The sequence below is a fragment of the Bubalus bubalis genome, chromosome 15 (genome assembly GCF_019923935.1).
Source record: "Bubalus bubalis isolate 160015118507 breed Murrah chromosome 15, NDDB_SH_1, whole genome shotgun sequence".
In the NCBI taxonomy this organism is placed as follows: Eukaryota; Metazoa; Chordata; class Mammalia; order Artiodactyla; family Bovidae; genus Bubalus; species Bubalus bubalis.
Genome location: NC_059171.1, coordinates 73935964 through 73955470, shown reverse-complemented (window position 1 = coordinate 73955470; position 19507 = coordinate 73935964). Strand labels below are relative to the sequence as shown.

Here is a 19507-nt window from a genome sequence, read left to right as displayed (position 1 = left end):
CTGATACTGTTCACTATGTATGCTTCAAATCCATTTCCTCTTCTGTCTGCATCTTTGACACAGTCTTGGAAAAAAAGAAACAGAAAAACTCCCAGGTGATGCAAATACATATTAGCATCTTTTAAAAATAATTTTGTTTATTTATCTGATTTATTTTTGGCTGTGCTAGTTCATTGCTGCTGCCTGGGCTTTTCTCTAGTTGCAGTGCGGGCTTCTCACTGCAGTGGCTTCTCGTTGCAGAGCAGGGGCTCTCGGGCACATGGTTTCAGTAGCTGTGGCTCCTGGGCTAGAGCACGGGCTCAGTAGTTGGGGTGATGGGCTTAGCAGCTCTAAGGCATGTGGGGCCCTCCAGGACCAGGGATCTAACCTGTATCACCTGCACAGGCAGGTGGATTCTTTACCACTGAGCCATCAGGGAAGCCCCATAATAACATATTCTTATCCCTCCCGCTTTGAAAAACCACGTGCAATAGTATACCACGTTTGCGTTGTTTATTTAATCACCTATGTTGGAGACCTTTCCAACACCAGTCCATAGAGCACTTGCTTCTGTCTTTCCAGCATCACAGTCCTCCACCACGTTTGTTTGACCAGAGCCCTGTATGTGGACCCCTGGGGCCACGTTACTGTTCCCAGCAGAGCTGCAGGTATTCATAGACTCTTTGGATCCTGCATGTTCGTCATTTCATACACGTGCAGGTCTTAGATAAATTCCCCAAGTGGCATCGCTGAGTCCAAGGGTACATGCATGTTTACACACCGCGTTCATACGTTTTTAGGCGGCTTAGTGCTACCCTTGGAAAATTTTATTTCTGAAATAAACATCTAGGAGGTTATTAACTCCAAGTTACATGTCAGTCTGTCTCTAAGTAGATACTGGCCTTTTCTTTCCAGGTTTAAATGGAAGTAAGCCCTTCATTTCCTTAGACTGACTGAGCAAAGTGTTTTTAATTAGGTTTGCTGATGTCCATCCTCAATCTGAATGACTGCTGCACTCTTGTTAAAATTGTGAAGGTTAGGGTTGTACTAAGCAACTTTTCTACTCTCTCCTGTCAATACATACGCACACATACACACACATACACAAACTATGTTGGCCGCCATTTGCTTCCACTTGAATTTATCACACTCCCTCTGTTCTTAACCCCAGCCCCAGGAGATTTGAAGCTATTGATATATATATATATATATATATATATATATATATTTTTTTTTTTTTAATTGGAAGAAAATTGCTTTACAATGTTGTGTTGGTTTCTGCCATACAATAATGTAAATCAGTCATAATCATACATATATCATCTCCTTCTTGAGTCTCATGCCCACCCGCCATCCTGCCCCTTACTTTAATCTCCTTCAGCAGTTGGGTGTTACAATTTTAACTCCCAGCCCCTGGCTGTTCAAAGGGGTCCCCTTCCCCTTTCCAGCACCTCTTTTTCCTTTTGCTCTGCTGAGCCGTCTTCTTTCATGGTGGGTGGTAGTGGATCCAGCTGGGCTCAGCTTTCAGGAGGTGTTTGAACTCCATCCTGAGCTGGGAGGAGAGGGTGCCAGTGTTGGCCGAGGGCAATTCCAGCCCCAACTTTGACCTGTACTTTCACTGCTACCCGGGGGATGAGAGCCCTTTTCCCATCTTCCTGGGCCAGGCCTGCCACTAACTCTGGTGAAAGGTGGAATTTGAGCTGGACAGTCAGGATTGTTGGATGGCGGGGAATGCTCTGTTCTCCTCCCATGAGAGATAGATTTTAATCCAGATGGTGGGCTGCCATGGAAGAAATGTCAGGACAGTGACACGATCAAGTTCGAGCTTTAAAAGTGTAGCACATGAGTGGAGACAGAGACCAGTTTATAGGCAGTTGTGGTTAGCTTAGACCTTCAGATCTTTTTTACCAAGGCGCTAGTCAAAGAGGAATCCATCTACTGTGTCTGCTTTTTAGTTGGACTGCTATTCTTTGAGATAAACAGTCTCTCTGGAAAGAAATAGGCTCCACAAAGGACCTGGGGTTGATATGATAGACTTCAGGGCATGGGGAGGTCTGTGTGTTCGGACATTACTTCTCTGCCCTGGGAAAGTGATGAAACTGACCATCTCTCTTGTCTCTCCACAGACCATCACCGGCCTCCTGCAGGAGTTTGATGTTCAGGCAAGTAGAAGATGTGGCTTCGCTTCCCCCTCGCCTTTTCTGTCTTCTCCTTTCCCCTTTCTTCCATGGGTTAGATCCGTGTTCAGACATTAGGGCTAAGGGGAGAGATGGAAGCCGATTCCCTGCACTCAGCTCCTTCTCCCCAGAGAGAAGTGGGTTTGAGTTCTGACCAAGGAAGCAGGAGCCAGTTAGCCTCTGTGAAAGCCGGACAGAGATCCAGCAGCCCCTTTGACCCTGCAGAACTGGGCAGAGCTGGGAGGCATGTGCACAGGAAATGGCGAGACGTTGGGTGGGCTTGGGACCCTGTGATGTGAGGGGATGGGGGAAGCAAAGGTTTGATGTTCTTGGTTCCACATAGGAAAGTGAAACCAGCTTCTCTGTGGTCTTCCGGCTTCCTCTTTGCTCCGGTTTGGCATGGGAGCAAGATTGGGGGGGTGCCTCTGGAGGTTTGTCCAGTAACAAGCTTTCAAGATAGGGCATTGACCTCTCTTGGCTGAGGGGTGGGTCAGAATCTCAGGGAATGTGAGTCTTGGACTCCTTATTCCAAAGCTGTGTAGGCCCCCACAATGTGCGGGGCCCTGGGGGTGGGGCTGGAAGCCTGAGCACATTCAGGTCACGTGGGCTTCCCAGAGAAGACCAGGCCTCATACAGGCCGGGCATAGGCTGGCATGCTCACCTGGCCCTCTGCTTGCCCATCACATGGGTACCCCGGCTTCCGCCCCATCCTGAGTCCTGCGACTCCATCATACTGTTCACCTCCTTCCTCCCCCATAAAGAGCTACTGGTCCTCCTGAATCTTGTATTTCAGTGATTGGCCTGCCATCCATCAGAGGCTGTGTATCTTGGCATTGTGTTTGGAAGGAAGGGGAAAGAGGGAGTGGGGTTGGAAACACTGGCTGATGTGAAGTCAGGGAGGCGAATGCAAAGAGCACAGGTGAGGTGCGTGGGCTTTAGTGTGTTTACAGGTCATCCTGGCTGTTCCTGCAGCCCACCCTGACCCCGGGCCCTGGGAAACCCTGGGGTACCCGAGGTGTTGGTTTCTGTTCAGCCATTTGTCCTCTGAGGCCAACACATCCCACTGTGTTATATTGCCCTGTTCAGAACACACCGATTGCACTATCGTTGTGCACCAGGCCCTGGACACCCAGGCAGACGTGGCCCCTGATCTCCGCAGGCACAGCCCACTGAACCCCAGTAGCATTAGACAGCCCGGGCCGCTGTCTTCACTCTTTAAGTTTAGGGAGCTGAGGCTCAGGGTTAGGTGCCGGTCCGTAGTGGCACAGCTAGCGCTGTGCTCTTTGCAGTTTGACCGTGAAACCTGCTTTCTCAGCCTCCTGGTAGCGTCTGTGTCAGGGCCGTGAGCCGGAGGCCTGAGCAGCGGTTAGCAGCCACCATATCCATTTACTTCAGAGGGGCACCGGCTTGGCTTGAAGGGGGCTTCGTGAGCTGGCAGGGAAGCTCCCTGCCTGAGGGAGGTCCTTCCAGCCTGGGGCCCTCGAGCCTCTCTCGCTGTCAACGGGTGTCTGGGGCAGGCCACAGGGACAGCTTGGGCCGGGACAGGTCGTTTCCACCCTAGGAGTTTGTGGTTAAAAGCAGCTGAGTCTAGAGACACCCTCGCATCCTTCAGGAGCGCCTCCCTGACTCATCAGCCTGGGTTTACAGCATCGCTGCTGTCCCAGCCTCTCGGTACCTCTGCAGTGGATGCGCCCAGACCAGGGCTGGCATCTCCCCATTTTATGAATGAAGAAACTGAGCCACCCAGACAGTGAGACTTGCCATGGTCAGGCTGCAGCTGAGACATCGTGGCATCCTGAACAAAAGCATCTTTCCCCCTACCCTTTTTGAGTCAGGTCAACCGGATTTAATTCTAGCTGACCTTTTCAAGGTATGTGCCTTTGAGCAAGTTACTCAGAACTTCTGAGCCTGTTACCCGGCATCTGTAACACAACTGTAAGAATGGACGCTTTTGAGTCCTAACTGTGTGCCAGGCAATGGCACCCCACTCCAGTACTCTTGCCTGGAAAATCCCATGGACGGAGGAGCTTGGTAGGCTGCAGTCCATGGGGTCGCTAAGAGTCGGACGCGACTGAGCAACTTCACTTTCACTTGTCACTTTCATGCATTGGAGAAGGAAATGGCAACCCACTCCAGTGTTCTTGCCTAGAGAATCCCAGGGACGGGGGAGCCTGGTGGGCTGCTGTCTATGGGGTCGCACAGAGTCGGACACGACTGAAGCGACTTAGCAGCAGCAGCAGCAGTGTGCCAGGCACTGTTCTAAGCACCCTGCCTTTATTTAATCAAATATGTCCACTTACTCTTCTTAAGAGCCCTGGTGGGGGAAGGGGGGTTCTGCTATCGTCTTATTACAGATGAGCAGTGCCTCCAAGTCACACAGCCAAGGAGGCCCCCCGGATTTCATGTTCCCCTCTCTCCTGGATGTAACTCAGACTCCAGTGCTGTTCAGGGCTGTGTTTACTGCTCAGGAAGCAGAGGCCATGCTCTCTGCAAGAACGCAGGTTACCGGCATGGATGGATGTGTAGAGGTGATCATTAGACTCTGAGGTCTGGGGACCTCCTGAGCCACCAGCTCCTTCCAGCACAGGTCCCTGGGGAACAGGAGGAAACGTGATCAGACCTCCAGGCACACTTTCTCCTCTGGGGTCACTGCAGGTGGGAACGTCAGCGGGGTGGTCTTGGCTGAATCTGCAGCCCCTCTAGAGCTGGAAGCCAGGCCACCTGGTGGACTCAGCCCACTTTTTGTGCAGAGGAACAGAGAGTGGGCCCTGGGATGGGTGGGGCTGCTCCCTAGGGTCTGAGACTTGAGCCAGGAGTGGAGGCTGTGAGTAACTCAGGCCCTGGGACAAAGGCTAGTCACCCACCCCCACCCCCACCATCACCCGCTGTGTCTGGTTCCTCTTCCCACTGTGACTCAGACTATCAGCTCCCTGCCCTTCTAGGCCATCAGAGCGTGGGGGGACCTGAACCCCTCACTTCACTGGCTGCTTCAGCACCCAGTACACAGACCTTGGTCCTCAAGGAGCAGAAGGACATGGCCTCCGGTCATGCTTTTTATTGGGCTGGTTTAAGAAGAGAATCGGGGCTGGGAAGTCACTTGGCAGAGGTCCCCCTGCAGTGAGAGGGAGGTGGCACCAGACCCTGGGCCTTCTCTCTCCCAGCTTTGAGAGCCTCCTGTTCCACGTCACCTGATGCTGCTGGCTTAGCGATGCTTCCTGTGAGCCGGGCCCTCTGCTAAGGGCTCCCCAGCCAGTATCTCACTTAACATCTCCACAGTAGCATAAGCAGAAGTGCCATTACCCCCATCACTCAGATGGGGAAACTGAGGCTAGAGGGTGGGACTGGGCATCACTCCCAAATCTGTCTAAGCAGAGAGGGAGCTTGTGCTCTTACTGTGTGGTCCACAGGCCAAGGTCTCTGTCTGTCCCATCCCCAGGCCAGAGCTCCGTCTGCTGGTCTCTGTCTCAGGACACTGGGCACGTGGGGGCACCGGGGACAGTGGGAGGTAGATAGACTGCCTCCAGGCGTCCCAGGTTTAGCTCATCCAGACCCTCCTACAGCGGGAGAAACTGAAGGACAGAGAGAGGGGAATCACTTGTGCAGTGCTGTGCCATGGGGGAGCTAACAGGGATGACATCGGATCCTCGTCTGGCCATTTCCCACCATTGTGAAAATAGGGTCCCAGGGCGGAAGGACTGGAAAGACGCAACAGCTATGGCAGCCGTAGCCCGGGTTATCTGGTGGGCTCCAAGGGCCGTGGGGCTGGAGCAGCAGTCCCAGGATCTGGCTGATCATTCCGGGCTGGGCTGGGCTGGGCTGGGCGGGGCCCTGGGCAGGGAGACGAATCTACTTTCTCTGCCACTGAAATGTCAGCCCTTGTCCCTGTCCCCATCTTCCGCAGGAAGCAGCCATCAGGTCTGTGGTTTTGTCTTCCTGCAGCAGCCTTGTGATGTCCATCTCCCCCAGGGTCAAGGCCACAGAGTCACCCAGACTCGGCGTATTCAAGAGCCAGGTTTGCCCATTCCTGGCTGCCTGGCCCAGAGCAAGATGCTTCACCTCCCTCAGGCCTCAGTTTCCCCATCTGCCACATGGGGACCAAAACTCCAACTTGTGTAGAGGAACCTGGTGTGATGTTTCCCAGTCAGTGTTGGCCCAATAACACACCCAGTTTTTCCAACTGATTTTTTGTGTTGAAATACATATGTAACATAGGGGTTCTCCCATGGCTTAGCTGCAAAGACTCCTCCTATAATACAGGAGATTCAGGAGATGCACAGTTGGGACGATCCCCTGGAGGAGGAAATGGCAACCCACTCCAGTATTCTTGGGCTTCCCTGGTGACTTAGCTGGTAAAGAATCTGCCTGCAATGCAGCAGACATGGGTTTGATCCCTGGATCGGGAAGATCCCCTGGAGAAGGGAAAGGCTACCCACTCCAGTATTCTGGCCTGGAGGATTCCATGAACTGTATCGTCCTTGGGGTCACAAAGAGTCAGACACGACTTAGTGACTTTCACTTTCTTTCCCTCTCCATTATGCTTTAGCTCAAGATACTGAATATAGTTGCCTATACGGTATACGGTAGGACCTTGCTGTTTATCCATTATACACACAATCGTATACATCTACTCACCCTAAACTCCCAATCCATCCCTCTCCCCACCTCCTACCCCTTGGCAATCCCCAGAACTCTTTCCATCTTTTTTTTCTTAAATATTTATTTGTTTAAGATGCAGCAGATGTTGGTTTGATCCCTGGGTCTGGAAGATCCCCTGGACGAGGAAATGGCAACCCATCCAGTATTCTTGCCTGGAAAATCCCATGGACTTTGGCTATGCTGGGTCTTAGTTGCAGCATGCAAACTCCTAGTTGTGACACAGGGTCTAGTTCCCCGATCAGGTATCAAGCCCAGGCCCCCTGTATTGGGAGCGTGGAGTGTGGAGTCTTAGCCCCTGAACCACCAGGGAAGTCCCCAGAACTCTTTCCATCTTGCAAAACTGTAACTCTGTCCCCATGAAGTACTAATTCCCCATTCCCCTCCCTGCATCCTCTGACAGCCGGCATTCTGCTTCCTGTTTCTAGGAGTTTAACTGCTCTCAGTACCTCACATAAGGGGCATCATGCAGGATTAGCTTGTTTCCCTTAACGTAACGTCCTCACGTTTCATCCACGCTGTAGCCAGTGTCAGCACACCATCCCTTTTTAAGCCTGAGTCTACTGCTCTGTTTTATGTCCAGGCTGCATCTTGCTTATCCTCTTATCCACCAGTGGACATTTGGGCTGCTTCCATCCTTCGGGTGTCGTGATTAGTGCTGCTGGGAACACGGGTGTCCAGCATCTGTTCATGACTCTGCTTTCAGTCCTTTTGCATATGTACCCAAAAGTGAAATGATTGGGTCCTCTGGTCATTGTGTTTGTTGTTCAGTCGCTAAGTGGTGTCTGACTCATTGCGACCCCATGGAGTGCAGCACGCCAGGCTTCCCTGTCCTTCACTATCTCCTGGAGTTTGCTCAAACTCAGGTCCATTGAGTCAATGATGTCATCCAACCATCTCATCCTCTGTCGACACCTTCCCCTCCTGCCCTCAGTCTTTTCCCAGCATCGGGGTCTTTTCCAGTGAGTCGGCTCTTTGCATCAGATGGTCAAAATATTGGAGCTTCAGTTTCAGCATCAGTCTTTTCAATGAATATTTAGGGTTGATTTCCTTTAGGAGGGACTGGTTTGATCTCTTTGCGGGCCATAGATTTCTAAAATTTTGGTCATGGGAGGAACCTCGAAGACGTAGTTTGTCTGTTCCCCATGAAGATAATTCGTCGCTTTTGTGTCACTCGTGACCGTTTGCAGAGCTCTGCCACTTGCTTCTGTCCCTGGCACAGGAGGGAGGCACAGTGGAGAACAAGGGTGGGGCCCACTCGTCTGCACCGGTGGACCTGAGGGTGGCTAGGGCAGGGTGTTGGGGATGATCCTCTGGACATCAGCAGAGTGAGGACCTGAATACTGCAGAGGACGAAAGCCTGGGCAAGGGGCCGGGGAGGCAGGATGAGGGTCATCAGCCTGGGCCGAGCCCTCCCACTGGATCCCAGAGCTCTCCTGGGAGCTGGAAGCATTTTTCTGACTGTGCTTGCCTTTGTCCCTTTCACAAACGCCTGCTTTGTGCCTGGCATCGTCTTCGGCACTGGGGATACAGGGGCGAGTGTGACAGGCAGTGACCCCATTTCCAGGGAAGTCAGTTCTAAAGGAGTATATTGCTCAGCACCATTCTGAGTGAGCTGCCCGTTGGCGTTCCTGCTGCTTGCCACGAACCCTGTCTGCCTCTGACAGATGGACAGCCTGAGTGCACAGAGATTCAGTCATTTGCCTGAGGTCACGGTGTAGGGGGCTTGGGGATAAAGCTGGGATTGCAGCCACTCCTCCTGAGTCCTTAGAAGCCGAGGTGGGGTGGAGGGGGGCACCTGTGATCCATTGAGCAAGATGACAAATTGGGCTACCGTCGGGGCTTGGAGGACGATGGCGCAGGCTGCCGTGATGGGGTGAGGACTTCGGCTGAGGGGTCGGGAAAGGCTTTTGGAGCAGGTGACCCTGGACTGAGACCTGAGGGAAACGTGGACTCCCGTGACAGAAGAGTAGGGACGGATCACCCGTTCAGAGGCGACAGCACATGCAGAGGGCCCCCTGGCTCGGATTCTGAGTCTTCTTGCTGTAAGCTGCTGATAGACTCCACCTTACCGATTTGTTGTTTAGTCGCTGAGTCGTGTCCGACTCTGCGACTCCATGGACTGAAGCCCACCAAGTCCCTCCGTCCATGGGATTCTCCAGGCAAGAATGCTGGAGTGAGTTGCCATTTCCTTCTCCAAGGGATCTTCCCGACCCAGGGATTGAACCTGTGTCTCCTGCATTGGCAGGCAGATTCTTTACCACTGGGCCACCAGGGAAGCCCACCTTACCAATGAACCACAATATTTGAGCTAAATCTGAGTACCAAGTGACGCTTTGTCAAGGTTGCTTCCGAAAAGATCTTTGGATAAAACTATATTCATTTGGATTTGGCTCCTGGATCCGGTTGACTCACAATGTTTATGAAGGTTTCCCACAGATTTCCAGCAGTCTCTAAAACCGTGGGTGTGAGTCACTTCTGAAGGGCATCCTTTAGAAGATGCATCATACTGTAAAGGCTGATGTTCTCTGGGTCCTGACGCGTTACGGCTCACAGCGCCAGGAGCAGAGACTGACAGCATCTTGCTCAAGGGTAGCTGATGGGCGGGCGTCCCAGCTCGGGGACTCGCCTGCACACCCTGACCTCAGATTCACATGGGCGCTCCTGCCTGCAGTGGGCTTCAGCTTCTCTGATGAGCCAGGCCAGGCCCAGGCCTTCCCAGGTTCTTTTATTGGGATCTTTTGAGACTTGCACCCTCATGCCTGCCTGACAGATGAGGAAACCGAGGCTTTCCCATGGCCAAGAGCTGTGAAGGGGCCCCATTGAACCCAGCTCTGCCCCAGATCGACTCTGTCAACCAGGACATATACTGCAGGACTAACCCCCAGAATGGCCAATCTACGTTTTATGGACTAGGTTCCAGTTTACCTTTGCAATTTTTTATCAGAAAAGATCTGGCCAGGTAGCTAATCCAAACAGTGCTCCCGTGGGTTTATGTTTAAACCCTGGACAGGGACCTGATGTAAGGGCTGGAGCATCGATGTGCCTCAACGGCAGTCCACTTTTACATGTTCATTTAGTTGGTCCTTAAGGCTCATGGAATAGAGTCCCTTCTGGGCAGTTCTTGGGGGTTGAGTTGAAGGAGGCTGCTCTTCTTCACTGTGAGTGTCCCAAAGCAGCCAGTGTTATTTTTTGAGGAATATTTGGTGCTTCAGCATTTTATCTAAATGGGGGCCGACTCGTTTCCTTTCCCAAAGTGGTCAAGAACTTTGTGTGTGTGTGTGTGCACGAATCAAAATACATACAGTTAGCCCAAAGGTCCTCAGTGAGAAATAGCCTCATGACTGCTGTCTCAGAAGACGGCTTAGCCTTCAGAGCTGATGGCATCTGGGCCTTATCTCATCCTGGCTGATGTCACCTTAAATGGGCAGTTTGTTCTGGCCCAGGTGCTGTTTTAGGGTAGGTCGATGAGTGCCCGGCCCAGCATGTGATATTCTGCCAGCAGTTCTTGAGATCCTGCTCTGTCCTTCACTTGGAGGGGCTTTGATGCCCTCAGAGCGTGGAGCTGGGTAGGCTGCTGGCCTGGGGTGCTGGGGCTGCAGGAAGGAAGTGGTTTGATCTGGCTCTGCAGAGAAGGGTCTGGCATCAGCCTAAGCAGTAGTGTTTGCAAATTTGATGAGTGGGGAAAGTGGAAGTATTTTGAGTTCTGGTTTATTTTCTTTGGCTAGAAATCTAGAATCCGGGACTATCAGAGCTGGCAGATGCTTACTGATCCAGCCCTGCCCCTTCTGCTGCAGGTGGGGAGGCTTTGTGGAAAGCCCCTGAGGCGGGGTATTGGTGTGTCTGCCCATTGTCTCAGGGCTTTCTTGCTAAGGTGGGAAGTGACCTTTGCTTTGCAGGTAAGAGACCAGAGTGGAGATGTTAAGAAACTGGTCAGAGGGTACTACTGCGATAGTCTTAAAGGTGGTCCCTCTATTTGGGGGCTGTAAGAGCTGATGTCTCGAGCACTAGCTGTATGTCACGCACTGTGCTGACCTCTTTTCCTGCATCATCTCACTTAACCCTCAAAACAATCCTTTACAAGAGGTATTGTTGGCATCCTTGTTGAAGGGACAAGGTCAGAGAGGGTGTAAGGGATTTGCCTAGGGTCACACAATGATAAGCTAGACGGCAAAGCCTGACTCAGTCCCTCGAGCTGGTGGGGGCGGCAGATCTCAGCTCACTGCTCGTAGCTCCCCCCGCCCAGGGGCTGGGTCACTTCCTTTGGCCCCTCTTGGTAGATTTGCTCTTTCTAATTCCTTCCACCTGGATCTTTAGTTATTTGGATGGTTTGATTTGATGTGGTTTCCATGGGAATCTGTGTTTGTGTGCTCACCAGGGATCTCCGGGCCATGAGCTGATGTTACCCGCAGGGCTTGGGGATGGAGGGGATGGAGGAGGCTGGGCAGGAGGGGTGGGGGCTGGAGGGTCTCCTGGGGTCCCTCTCCTGCTCTGGAGCTACCGGTCTGGTGGAGCTGGGCCTGCCGGGGTGGGGAGGGGGTCTGATTCCCGCCTGTAGAGGAGTTGATTTCTGCCCCCCCCATCTGTTGGAAGCAGATCAACTCACAGGGAAAATGGAAACGGTGACCTTTTACGAATGTCTTTCTTTGCACACAATTGCTTCTTGTTTTCCTGCCCCCTGACTGAAGGTGGGCAGAACTCAGAGGCTTCGAAATCCTCAACCCACCGTTTCCCGTCCCTGCCTGCCCCCAGCCTCACTTCCGAGGAAGCCGCTGAGACAGAGCGTGACAGATGGCGGTGGCACGCATCTGGGTCAGCGCCAAATGAGGCTTAACCCCTCTGCCCTCCTCCTGGGTTTCCTGGGAACGCTGTCCTGGTGGAGGGGTCGGGAACGCCTCGCCTGCAGCAGCCTCGTGGTGGGGCTCCGATCGGCTCGCCAGGTCTGTCCAGCCCAGGCCATCAGACTGACCTCGTGTACACGCCCATCTCCTGGTCCTGAGGAATAAATAGGTGTCCTGGACAGAGCGGGTGCGGGTCAGCTCTGCCTCTGCTAGCCCTGTGTCTTCAGCCCATCGCTGACCTCCTAGGGGCTCAGTCTTCTAATCGGTAACAATGGGGGCAGAAGCTCTGCCCCCGAGGTGTCATGACTGTCGCGCTCGGTCACTGCTTCAGACCCAGCATGCATGCCTCCTACTTTTTTTTTTTAAAGATGTATTAGGATCTTTTTTTTTTTAGTGACTACATAAGCTATATTTTTTTTATTAATTTGTTTCTAACTTCTGCATACTGGGGAGAGTAGGAGAGCAACAGAGCAATAAATCAATTTTAAAAAATCTGCTGTGATGCTGTTAACGGAACACAGGTTTGGCACCCTGTGTTTGGCTGCTTGCCATTCAGAAGCCAATCCTTGAGAGACAAGGGTTGGTTGAGAAGGAAAGGTTGCTTTATTCAGGAGTCCAGCAATCTGGAGAGAAGGCACACTCATGTCCAAGAACCAACTCCAAGGATTCTGTTTGACTATAAACGTTTTTGAAAAGAGATGTATTAGAATCTTTTTTGTTTTATGTATCATTGGCTGGATGGCATCACCAACTCGATGGACATGAGTTTGAGCACATTCCAGGAGTTGGTGATGGACAGGGAAGCCTGGCGTGCTGCAGTCCATGGAGTCGCAAAGATTCGGACACGACTGAGTGGCTGAATTGAACTGATCCTATGTTTTTGGTTGCGCTAGGTCTTCGTGGCTGCACGCAGGCTTTCTCCAGTTGAGGCAGGCAGGGGCTGCTCTTCCCTGTAGGCTTCTGTAGTTTTGGCACCCGGGCTTCTCTGCCCCCTGGCATGTGGGATCCTCTGGGACTAGGGGTCAAACACTCGTCCCTTGCTTTGGCAGGCAGATTCTTATCCACTGGACCATCAGGGAAGTCCCTCGGGCCTCCCTGTGCTCCATGGATGGCCCTCATTCCCCTCTTCCTCTTTCTGTAATCCAAGAGAGGCTGTTCTCCTTGGAGACTCGGACTGAATTCCCGGGCCGTCGCCCTTTCACCCACTGCAGATCATTTCCCGACTGTAAGTTCTTGACTGTTTCTCGATGTGATGACATCATTGAAGACAGCTGAGTAATGGAGGGAGCACGACCTCTGTGAGATCTCCTTCTCTTCTAGATGCCCCAGTGGGCCAGAGATCAAGACTTAGAGGCCCAGGGTCTGTCCAGAATCTTCACTCAGTGACCTGCAGCTGTGTACCTTTGGGTGCTAGGCTTCAGCCCCCGGGACTGGCATTTGTCCTCTGTGAAACGGCTGTCCTAGGAGCACAGGGTCCAGACCTGGCTTTTTAGAGCTTTTCCAGAAGCAGGTGGTGTCCTTCTGTGCAAATACGATTGCGTTCCTTCCACAACGCACCCCTCCTGTCAGTCTTCATAACTCACGTGCTCCTTACCCAATGGGCAGGGCGAGATCAGTGGCTCAGCCAGGCCCACCCTTCCCCACTGTGCACCCAGGCAGGGGACTGGGAAGATGGGGGGAGGGTACCTTATTTCACAAAAAGATGGTGGTGGGGCCAGCCCTTGGCATTTTCTCCTGAGCCTCTGTTCTCATGATCTGGCTTTCTTGCCTCAACAAGCCTTGACTTAATGCTGCATCATATGAGCCCCAAACCAGCTTTCTTTGCCTGTTGTTCCCAAGGGTACCCTCCATCCACAGGCCGTGCCTTGACCAAGGCTTGCTAGATTGAGGGGAGGGGCAGCCCAGCGCGCCAGCTGACTTGGAGCCTGGGTAAGCGTGTCATCCTCTTAGAGTCCAGCGTGCTCAGCGTCTCCCCAGTGCCTGCTGAGCAGGCGGATTATGGAGGGAGGTGGCGGCAGCAGAACTCAGAGCTCTCCTAGATCATCCAGCCAGTTGACTTAAACCCTGGGAGCTGGTCTTTGTAGCTTGACAGTAATTGTCTCTGGAGAGGCAACTGGAACAGCTAGCCTGTAGAGAGACATTGCAATGTCCAGTCCCTACCACGGTTTTAGTATTAGGAGCATCTCCATAAGCAGATGGGTTTGTTCTTGACTTCAGTTTATGGCTGAGGGAAGGAATTCTCAGAGAAGTCTGGTAACTTGGCCAGGGTCACGGGGTGAGTGTGGCAGTGGAATTAGTATCATCCAACACACAGTGCCCTAAAGAGGGTAAAGTTTAACATTTGTGCTGACCCAGAAGGACTAGGACAGCAGACTATAAATGTCACCCGTCTCAGACTTCTTCCAGCTTCCTGCTCTGTCATCCTGAGCATGGAGCTTTTGTCCTTATGCACATAAGATCACTGCTGAATCCCCAAGCATCACATCCGTGTTCCAAGTAGTAGGCAGGTAGATGGGTGAAAGGAAAAACTCAAAAGGCCAAGTCTGACTCTTTAAAAAAAATTTCTCCTGAAAGCTCCAGAAACTTCTGCTGACATTTCAGCCAGAACTGAATCTTCTGACCACCCTTGGCTACAGTTCAGTCCAGTTTAGTCGCTCAGTCATGCCCAACTCTTTGGGACCCCATGGACTGCAGCATGTCAGGCTTCCCTGTCCTTCACTATCTCCTGGAGTTTGCTCAAACCCATGTCCATTGAGTCAGTGATTCCATCTAACCATCTCATCCTCTGTCTCCCTCTTCTCCTCCCGCCCTTTCCAAGCATCAGTCTTTCCCAGCATCAGGGTCTTTTCCAGTGAGTCAACTGTTCGCGTCAGGTGGTCAAAGTATTGGAACTTCAGATTCAGCATCAGTCCTTCCAATGAATACTCAGGGTTGATTTCCTTTAGAATTGACTGGGTTGACCTCCTTTGCATAAATCTCTAAGCACCTTCTCCAGGCCAGACCCTGTGGAGGGCAGAGTCACCCTTTCTCCCTGGAAATCCGCAGGCCGTTTGGGGAGGTGGCTAAGAAGCAGATACGTGCCACTGGAGAAGATGTGACAAGGAAGAGGACATTAACTTCTCTGCCCTGAGTCCTGTCCGGGACAGCCCCCTCTCACCTGGTGCTGTTTCCCTGTCCAAGGTTATCTCCTCTGCTGAGGAACCCAGGGTGGGCAGCTGCCTCCTGTCTTACAGATGGACCTCCAGGGTCTCAGAGGGCTTGGGAAAAGGCCCAGCTTGGGTTTGAACCCTGATGCCCCAAGCCAGTGGGGACACTGCCCAGCCTGGCCTATTTTTAGAGGGCGCCATGTGGGTCAGCTGAAGAGACAATGGAGAATGCAGCCCCCACAATGAACCATTGTTCCCACGGTGGCTTTAGAGCCAGGGCTGGGCCCGGCAGATGACCTGTGGCCCCCACTGGGGGCCGGACCATACTGCATCCTCTGTGGATTTTTCCAGCACTTGTAATGCAGGCACTTAGAGGAAGAGAGGGCTGGGGAAATGAGGGACTCATATTTTGGGGGGCATAAGGCTGGGACCCCTGTGTTGAGGGCAGGCCTGGGCACTAGGAGGGAACCTGGTACACCCAGTACCATCCCCTGTAAAGCACTCACCCTCGCCAGGAGGCTCTATTATACTTCCCATTTCATAGAAGCAGGGTACAGCCCGGGAGATGCTTCAGGTGTCTTCAAAGAGGAAGCCTTGTGAGACCTTGCATCACTCAGCCAGGGATGGATGGAGAAGGGAGAGAGTTTTTGTTAAAAGCACAGATAATGAGCTTTTCCGCTCTCAAGGTGAACCTGAGAATTGGGGTGTATTTCTTTATTTTTGAGTCAAAGTCTTCAGATTGGCAACCACTGACCGCAAGGGATGGGATGGGTGGGTTTCCGTGGTCACCCCCCATCTATCTATGCTTCTGCGAGTGATATCTGAGACCAGAGAGACCTGCCACTCAAAGCCCAGGACTGAATGAGAAGCTTCTGCAAACCGCAGTGGCATGCGCTGGGTGTCTACAGACAGTAATTACAGCCACACCGTGGCTTTGGGTCCCACGTGACAGGCTTGTCTGTCTATTCTCTCCCCAGGAGCAGGACATCGAGACTTTGCATGGCTCCATTCACGTCACGCTGTGTGGGACCCCCAAGGGGAACCGGCCCGTCATCCTGACCTACCACGACATTGGGATGAACCGTAAGTTCCGAGGAGTTCTGGGTGAACCAGTTCCCCCCAGGGCTGGGGGACACGGTCAGCTAGGAAGGGCAGCTGCGGGGGGGGGGGGGGTCCAGATCTTTCTCTTTTGCTGGGACCTCCTGGAGCTGTTCTGGGAAGAACTCTCACTATGGGTGGTGCTAGTGACAAAGAACCCACCTGCCAACGCAGGAGACCAAAGAGATACAGGTTCCATCCATGGGTTGGGAAGATTCCTTGGGGCAGGAAATAGCAACCCTCTCCAGTATTCTTGCCTGGAGAATCTCATGGACAGAGGAGCCTGACGGACTATAGTCCACGGGGTCGCAAAGAGTTGGACACGACTGAAGCGACTTAGCATGCAGGGGACTTCCTGGAGCTGTTCTGGGAAGAATTCTTGCTACAGACTGGACAAGCCTGGAGTGCACTGCCCTGGGGCCTGGAGAGGCTGGGAGCTCAGGAGCCCTCTGCCGTCAGCATGTGTGACAGGGACTGCTTTTAGTGAAAGCATGCTGTAGATTTTCGTATGTTCACAGGATTGTGTAACCACCAACACAGTCCGTTTTAGAGCAGTTTTGAAAAGTGAAGTGAAAGTGGTAGTTTCTCAGTCATGTCTGACTCTTTGCGACCTCCTGGTCTATCCCCTCTGTCCATGGAATTCTTCAAGCGAGGATCCTGGAGTGGTAGCCATTCTCTTCTCCAGGGGATCTTCCTGACTCAGGGATTGAACTGGGGACTCCTGCATTGCAAGCAGTTCTTACCGTCTGAGCCCCCAGGGAAGCCTGTCCTTTACCGGTCACCCAATCTCCCATGCCCTCCAGCCCCTGGCCTCCACTAGTCTGCCTTCTGTCCCTAAGATCTGCCTACTTTGGACATTTTTTTATCAGTGGAATCACACAAAATGTGGGCTTCCTGTCTGGCTTTTTCTGTGATTTGTCCACATTGTACCATGCATTAGTACTCTGGTCTCTGAATGAGACCCCGAGGTGTGGACCCAGCACAGATTACTTATCTGTTCCCACCTGTTGGGCATTTGCCCTGCTCCCACGTTTGGACTATTGTGCATATGCTGCTGCTGTGAATGTTTAGACTGTGGATTCTTATGATTACCAGGAAGTGTTACCAAAGGTGGGCTTTTTACTGATGGAGGGGGCCCGAAATAAGATCAACTTAATATTACAGTTTCAGAAAGCAGAAATGGTACTGTGATGATTAGGAAGGAACTTATAGGCCTTCCTAGTCTAGTGTGTGTTGCAAGCTGGGTGTTTACTCAATTCTTGATCAGCAGACTGCCTGACTGACATTTTTTTTGCCATAGCTTCTTAAGACCCTGAGGCTAGGAATGATGTCAGTCACCGAAAACTGTTTTTCTCCTTCATTCTCATTCCTCTTTTATCAATCTCTTCTTTTCCGACATGTCTTCCCCATAGCCATAACCATCTGTACCAGATCCCATGCTAGGTCCCTTTTTTAAAGTTGTATTTATTGGCTCCGCTGGGTCTTCATTGCTCTGTGCAGGCTTTCTCTAGTTGCAGAGAACGGGGCTACTCTTCACTGTGGTGTGCGGGCTTCTAGCCTTTTATCAGCAGAGGACAGTGAGAAAGAAAAGGTGACCATTCTTGAAAGTTCCTTCTGTCTGCCATGTAGGCGTGAAACAGAATGGACGCAGACTTCATTCTCTCCTAACTTCTTTCTCTGCTCTCTTGCCTGCCTCTTCTCCAGACAAAACCTGCTACAATCCTCTCTTCAACTCCGAGGACATGCAGGAGATCACCCAGCACTTTGCCGTCTGCCACGTGGACGCCCCCGGCCAGCAGGATGGCGCTGCGTCCTTCCCCACGGGGTAAGAGCAGGGAGCCTTGGGCCCCGGGAGAGGGGCAGGAAAGCCGTGCAGGGTGGAAACAGGCAGTGGGGGGAGGCCTTAGGTTTTAACTTTTTTCTTTTTTATTGTGATAAAATGTATATAACTTACATTTACCATGTTTAACCATTTTTCAGTGTATTAAGTACATTCACATTGTGGTACAGCCATACCACCATCATCTCCAGGACTTTTTTATGAGCCTAAACTGAAGCCCCACGAGCGCCATACACTAACTCCCCATCCCCTGCCCCTCTGGACACCCTGTCCCCGGCCTCACAGCAGCCCGTTTAGGCTGACTTTTTAATAGGTGTTTGTGATCTAGACAGGACTGAAGTGGGAGAGGTTCTTGACAAGATGAAATGGTTAGCAGAAAGATCTAGAAAGTTGGGCAGAAAAAGATCGTTGTTGGAAGTAATATTGATGAAGTACATCCTGTGACCAGGCTTAATCATCTTTATTTGCAAATGTTATTTGCATTTAATCCTTATATAACCAGTGCTAGTAGCTCCATTCTCTAGATGGAGAAACTGAGGCATGGAGAGATTGACTGCCTTGCTCAGGGCTGTGCGACTAGTTTAACCAGAGGAGGGGGTGATCGGGTTTGAGCCCAGTCTGCTGAATCTAAGGCTCATCCCCTCTTGGGAACATCAGGCTACCTTGTTCGTGGTTGTCTACACTTCCTGCTGCCCTGCAGTGTGTGACTAGCATGGCCTTTCAGTTCTGGCTGTGAGACTGAGGCCAGGCTTAATGAATGTACTGGACAGTCAGGGTCACACAGGGGAGGCAGAATCCTGCCACGGTGTGATCAAACAAGGTGGGAGCAGGTTCTTGGGTTTCAAGTCTCCCAGAAGAGGCTTTCTTGGTCTCCACAAAGAGATCTCCTTTTTTGGTTACTATTCTGAATTATCCTTTTTTTTCTTTCTTTTTTTTTTTACTGAAAAAATTTGTTGGAGTATAGTTGATTTGCAGGACTTCCCAGGTGGCACAGTGTTAAAGAATCCACCTGCCAAAGCAAGAGATGCTAGAGACGCAGGTTCGATCCCTGGTTCAGCAAGATCCCCTGCAGAAGGAAGTGGCAACCCACTCCAGTATTCTTGCCTGGGAAATCCCATGGACGTAGAAGCCTGGTGGGCTATAGTCCGTGGGGTCTCAAAGAGTCAGAAACGATTGAGCACCTAAGCATAGATGATTTGCGGTATTGTGTTGGGGCTTCCCTGGTAGCTTAGATGGTAAAGATTCTGTGTGTATTGCAGGAGACCCGGGTTCGATTCCTGGGTTGGAAAGATCCCCTGGAGAAGGGAATGGCTACCCACTCCAGTATTCTTGCCTGGAGAATCTCATGGCCAGAGGAGCCTGGTGGGCTACAGTCCATGTGGCCGCAGAGAGTCAGACATGACTGAGCGACTTAGTGTCTGGTGTACAACACAGTGATTCCGTTATACATCTGCATATATTCATTGTATTTCAGATTATTCTATTTTATTGTAAACTATGTATTTTGTATCGAGGCATAGCCGATTAGCAATGTCGTGATAGTTTCAGGTGGACAGTGAAGAGACTTGGCCATACATATACATGTATCCATCGATTTATCCTAAATCATTAATCTTTCTCAGAGAGGAAGGGAGGGGACACCCAGATATATAACATACCCGTTATAAACTTCTTAATATAGCAGCAGAGGAAGACAGAGGTCTGTCAGCCTATCTTTGCTTAGCCAAATTAAAAGAGTTAGGGTGACCCAGTGGCTCTTAGCTCCCGATGGGG

At 51.7% G+C, this 19507-nt stretch overlaps 1 protein-coding gene across 2 annotated transcripts in view; it reads left to right on the top strand.

Annotated features, from left to right (window-relative positions):
- The window catches only part of NDRG1 (N-myc downstream regulated 1), a 56550-nt gene that overhangs the window by 14290 nt on the left and 22753 nt on the right, over positions 1-19507 (top strand). For both annotated transcript variants that reach the window (XM_006079337.4, XM_025265563.3), the window contains 3 exons: positions 2106-2141; positions 15774-15879; positions 17599-17719. In XM_006079337.4, the coding sequence (XP_006079399.2) occupies positions 2106-2141; positions 15774-15879; positions 17599-17719 (263 nt within the window). The remainder of the gene's footprint in view (positions 1-2105; positions 2142-15773; positions 15880-17598; positions 17720-19507) is intronic.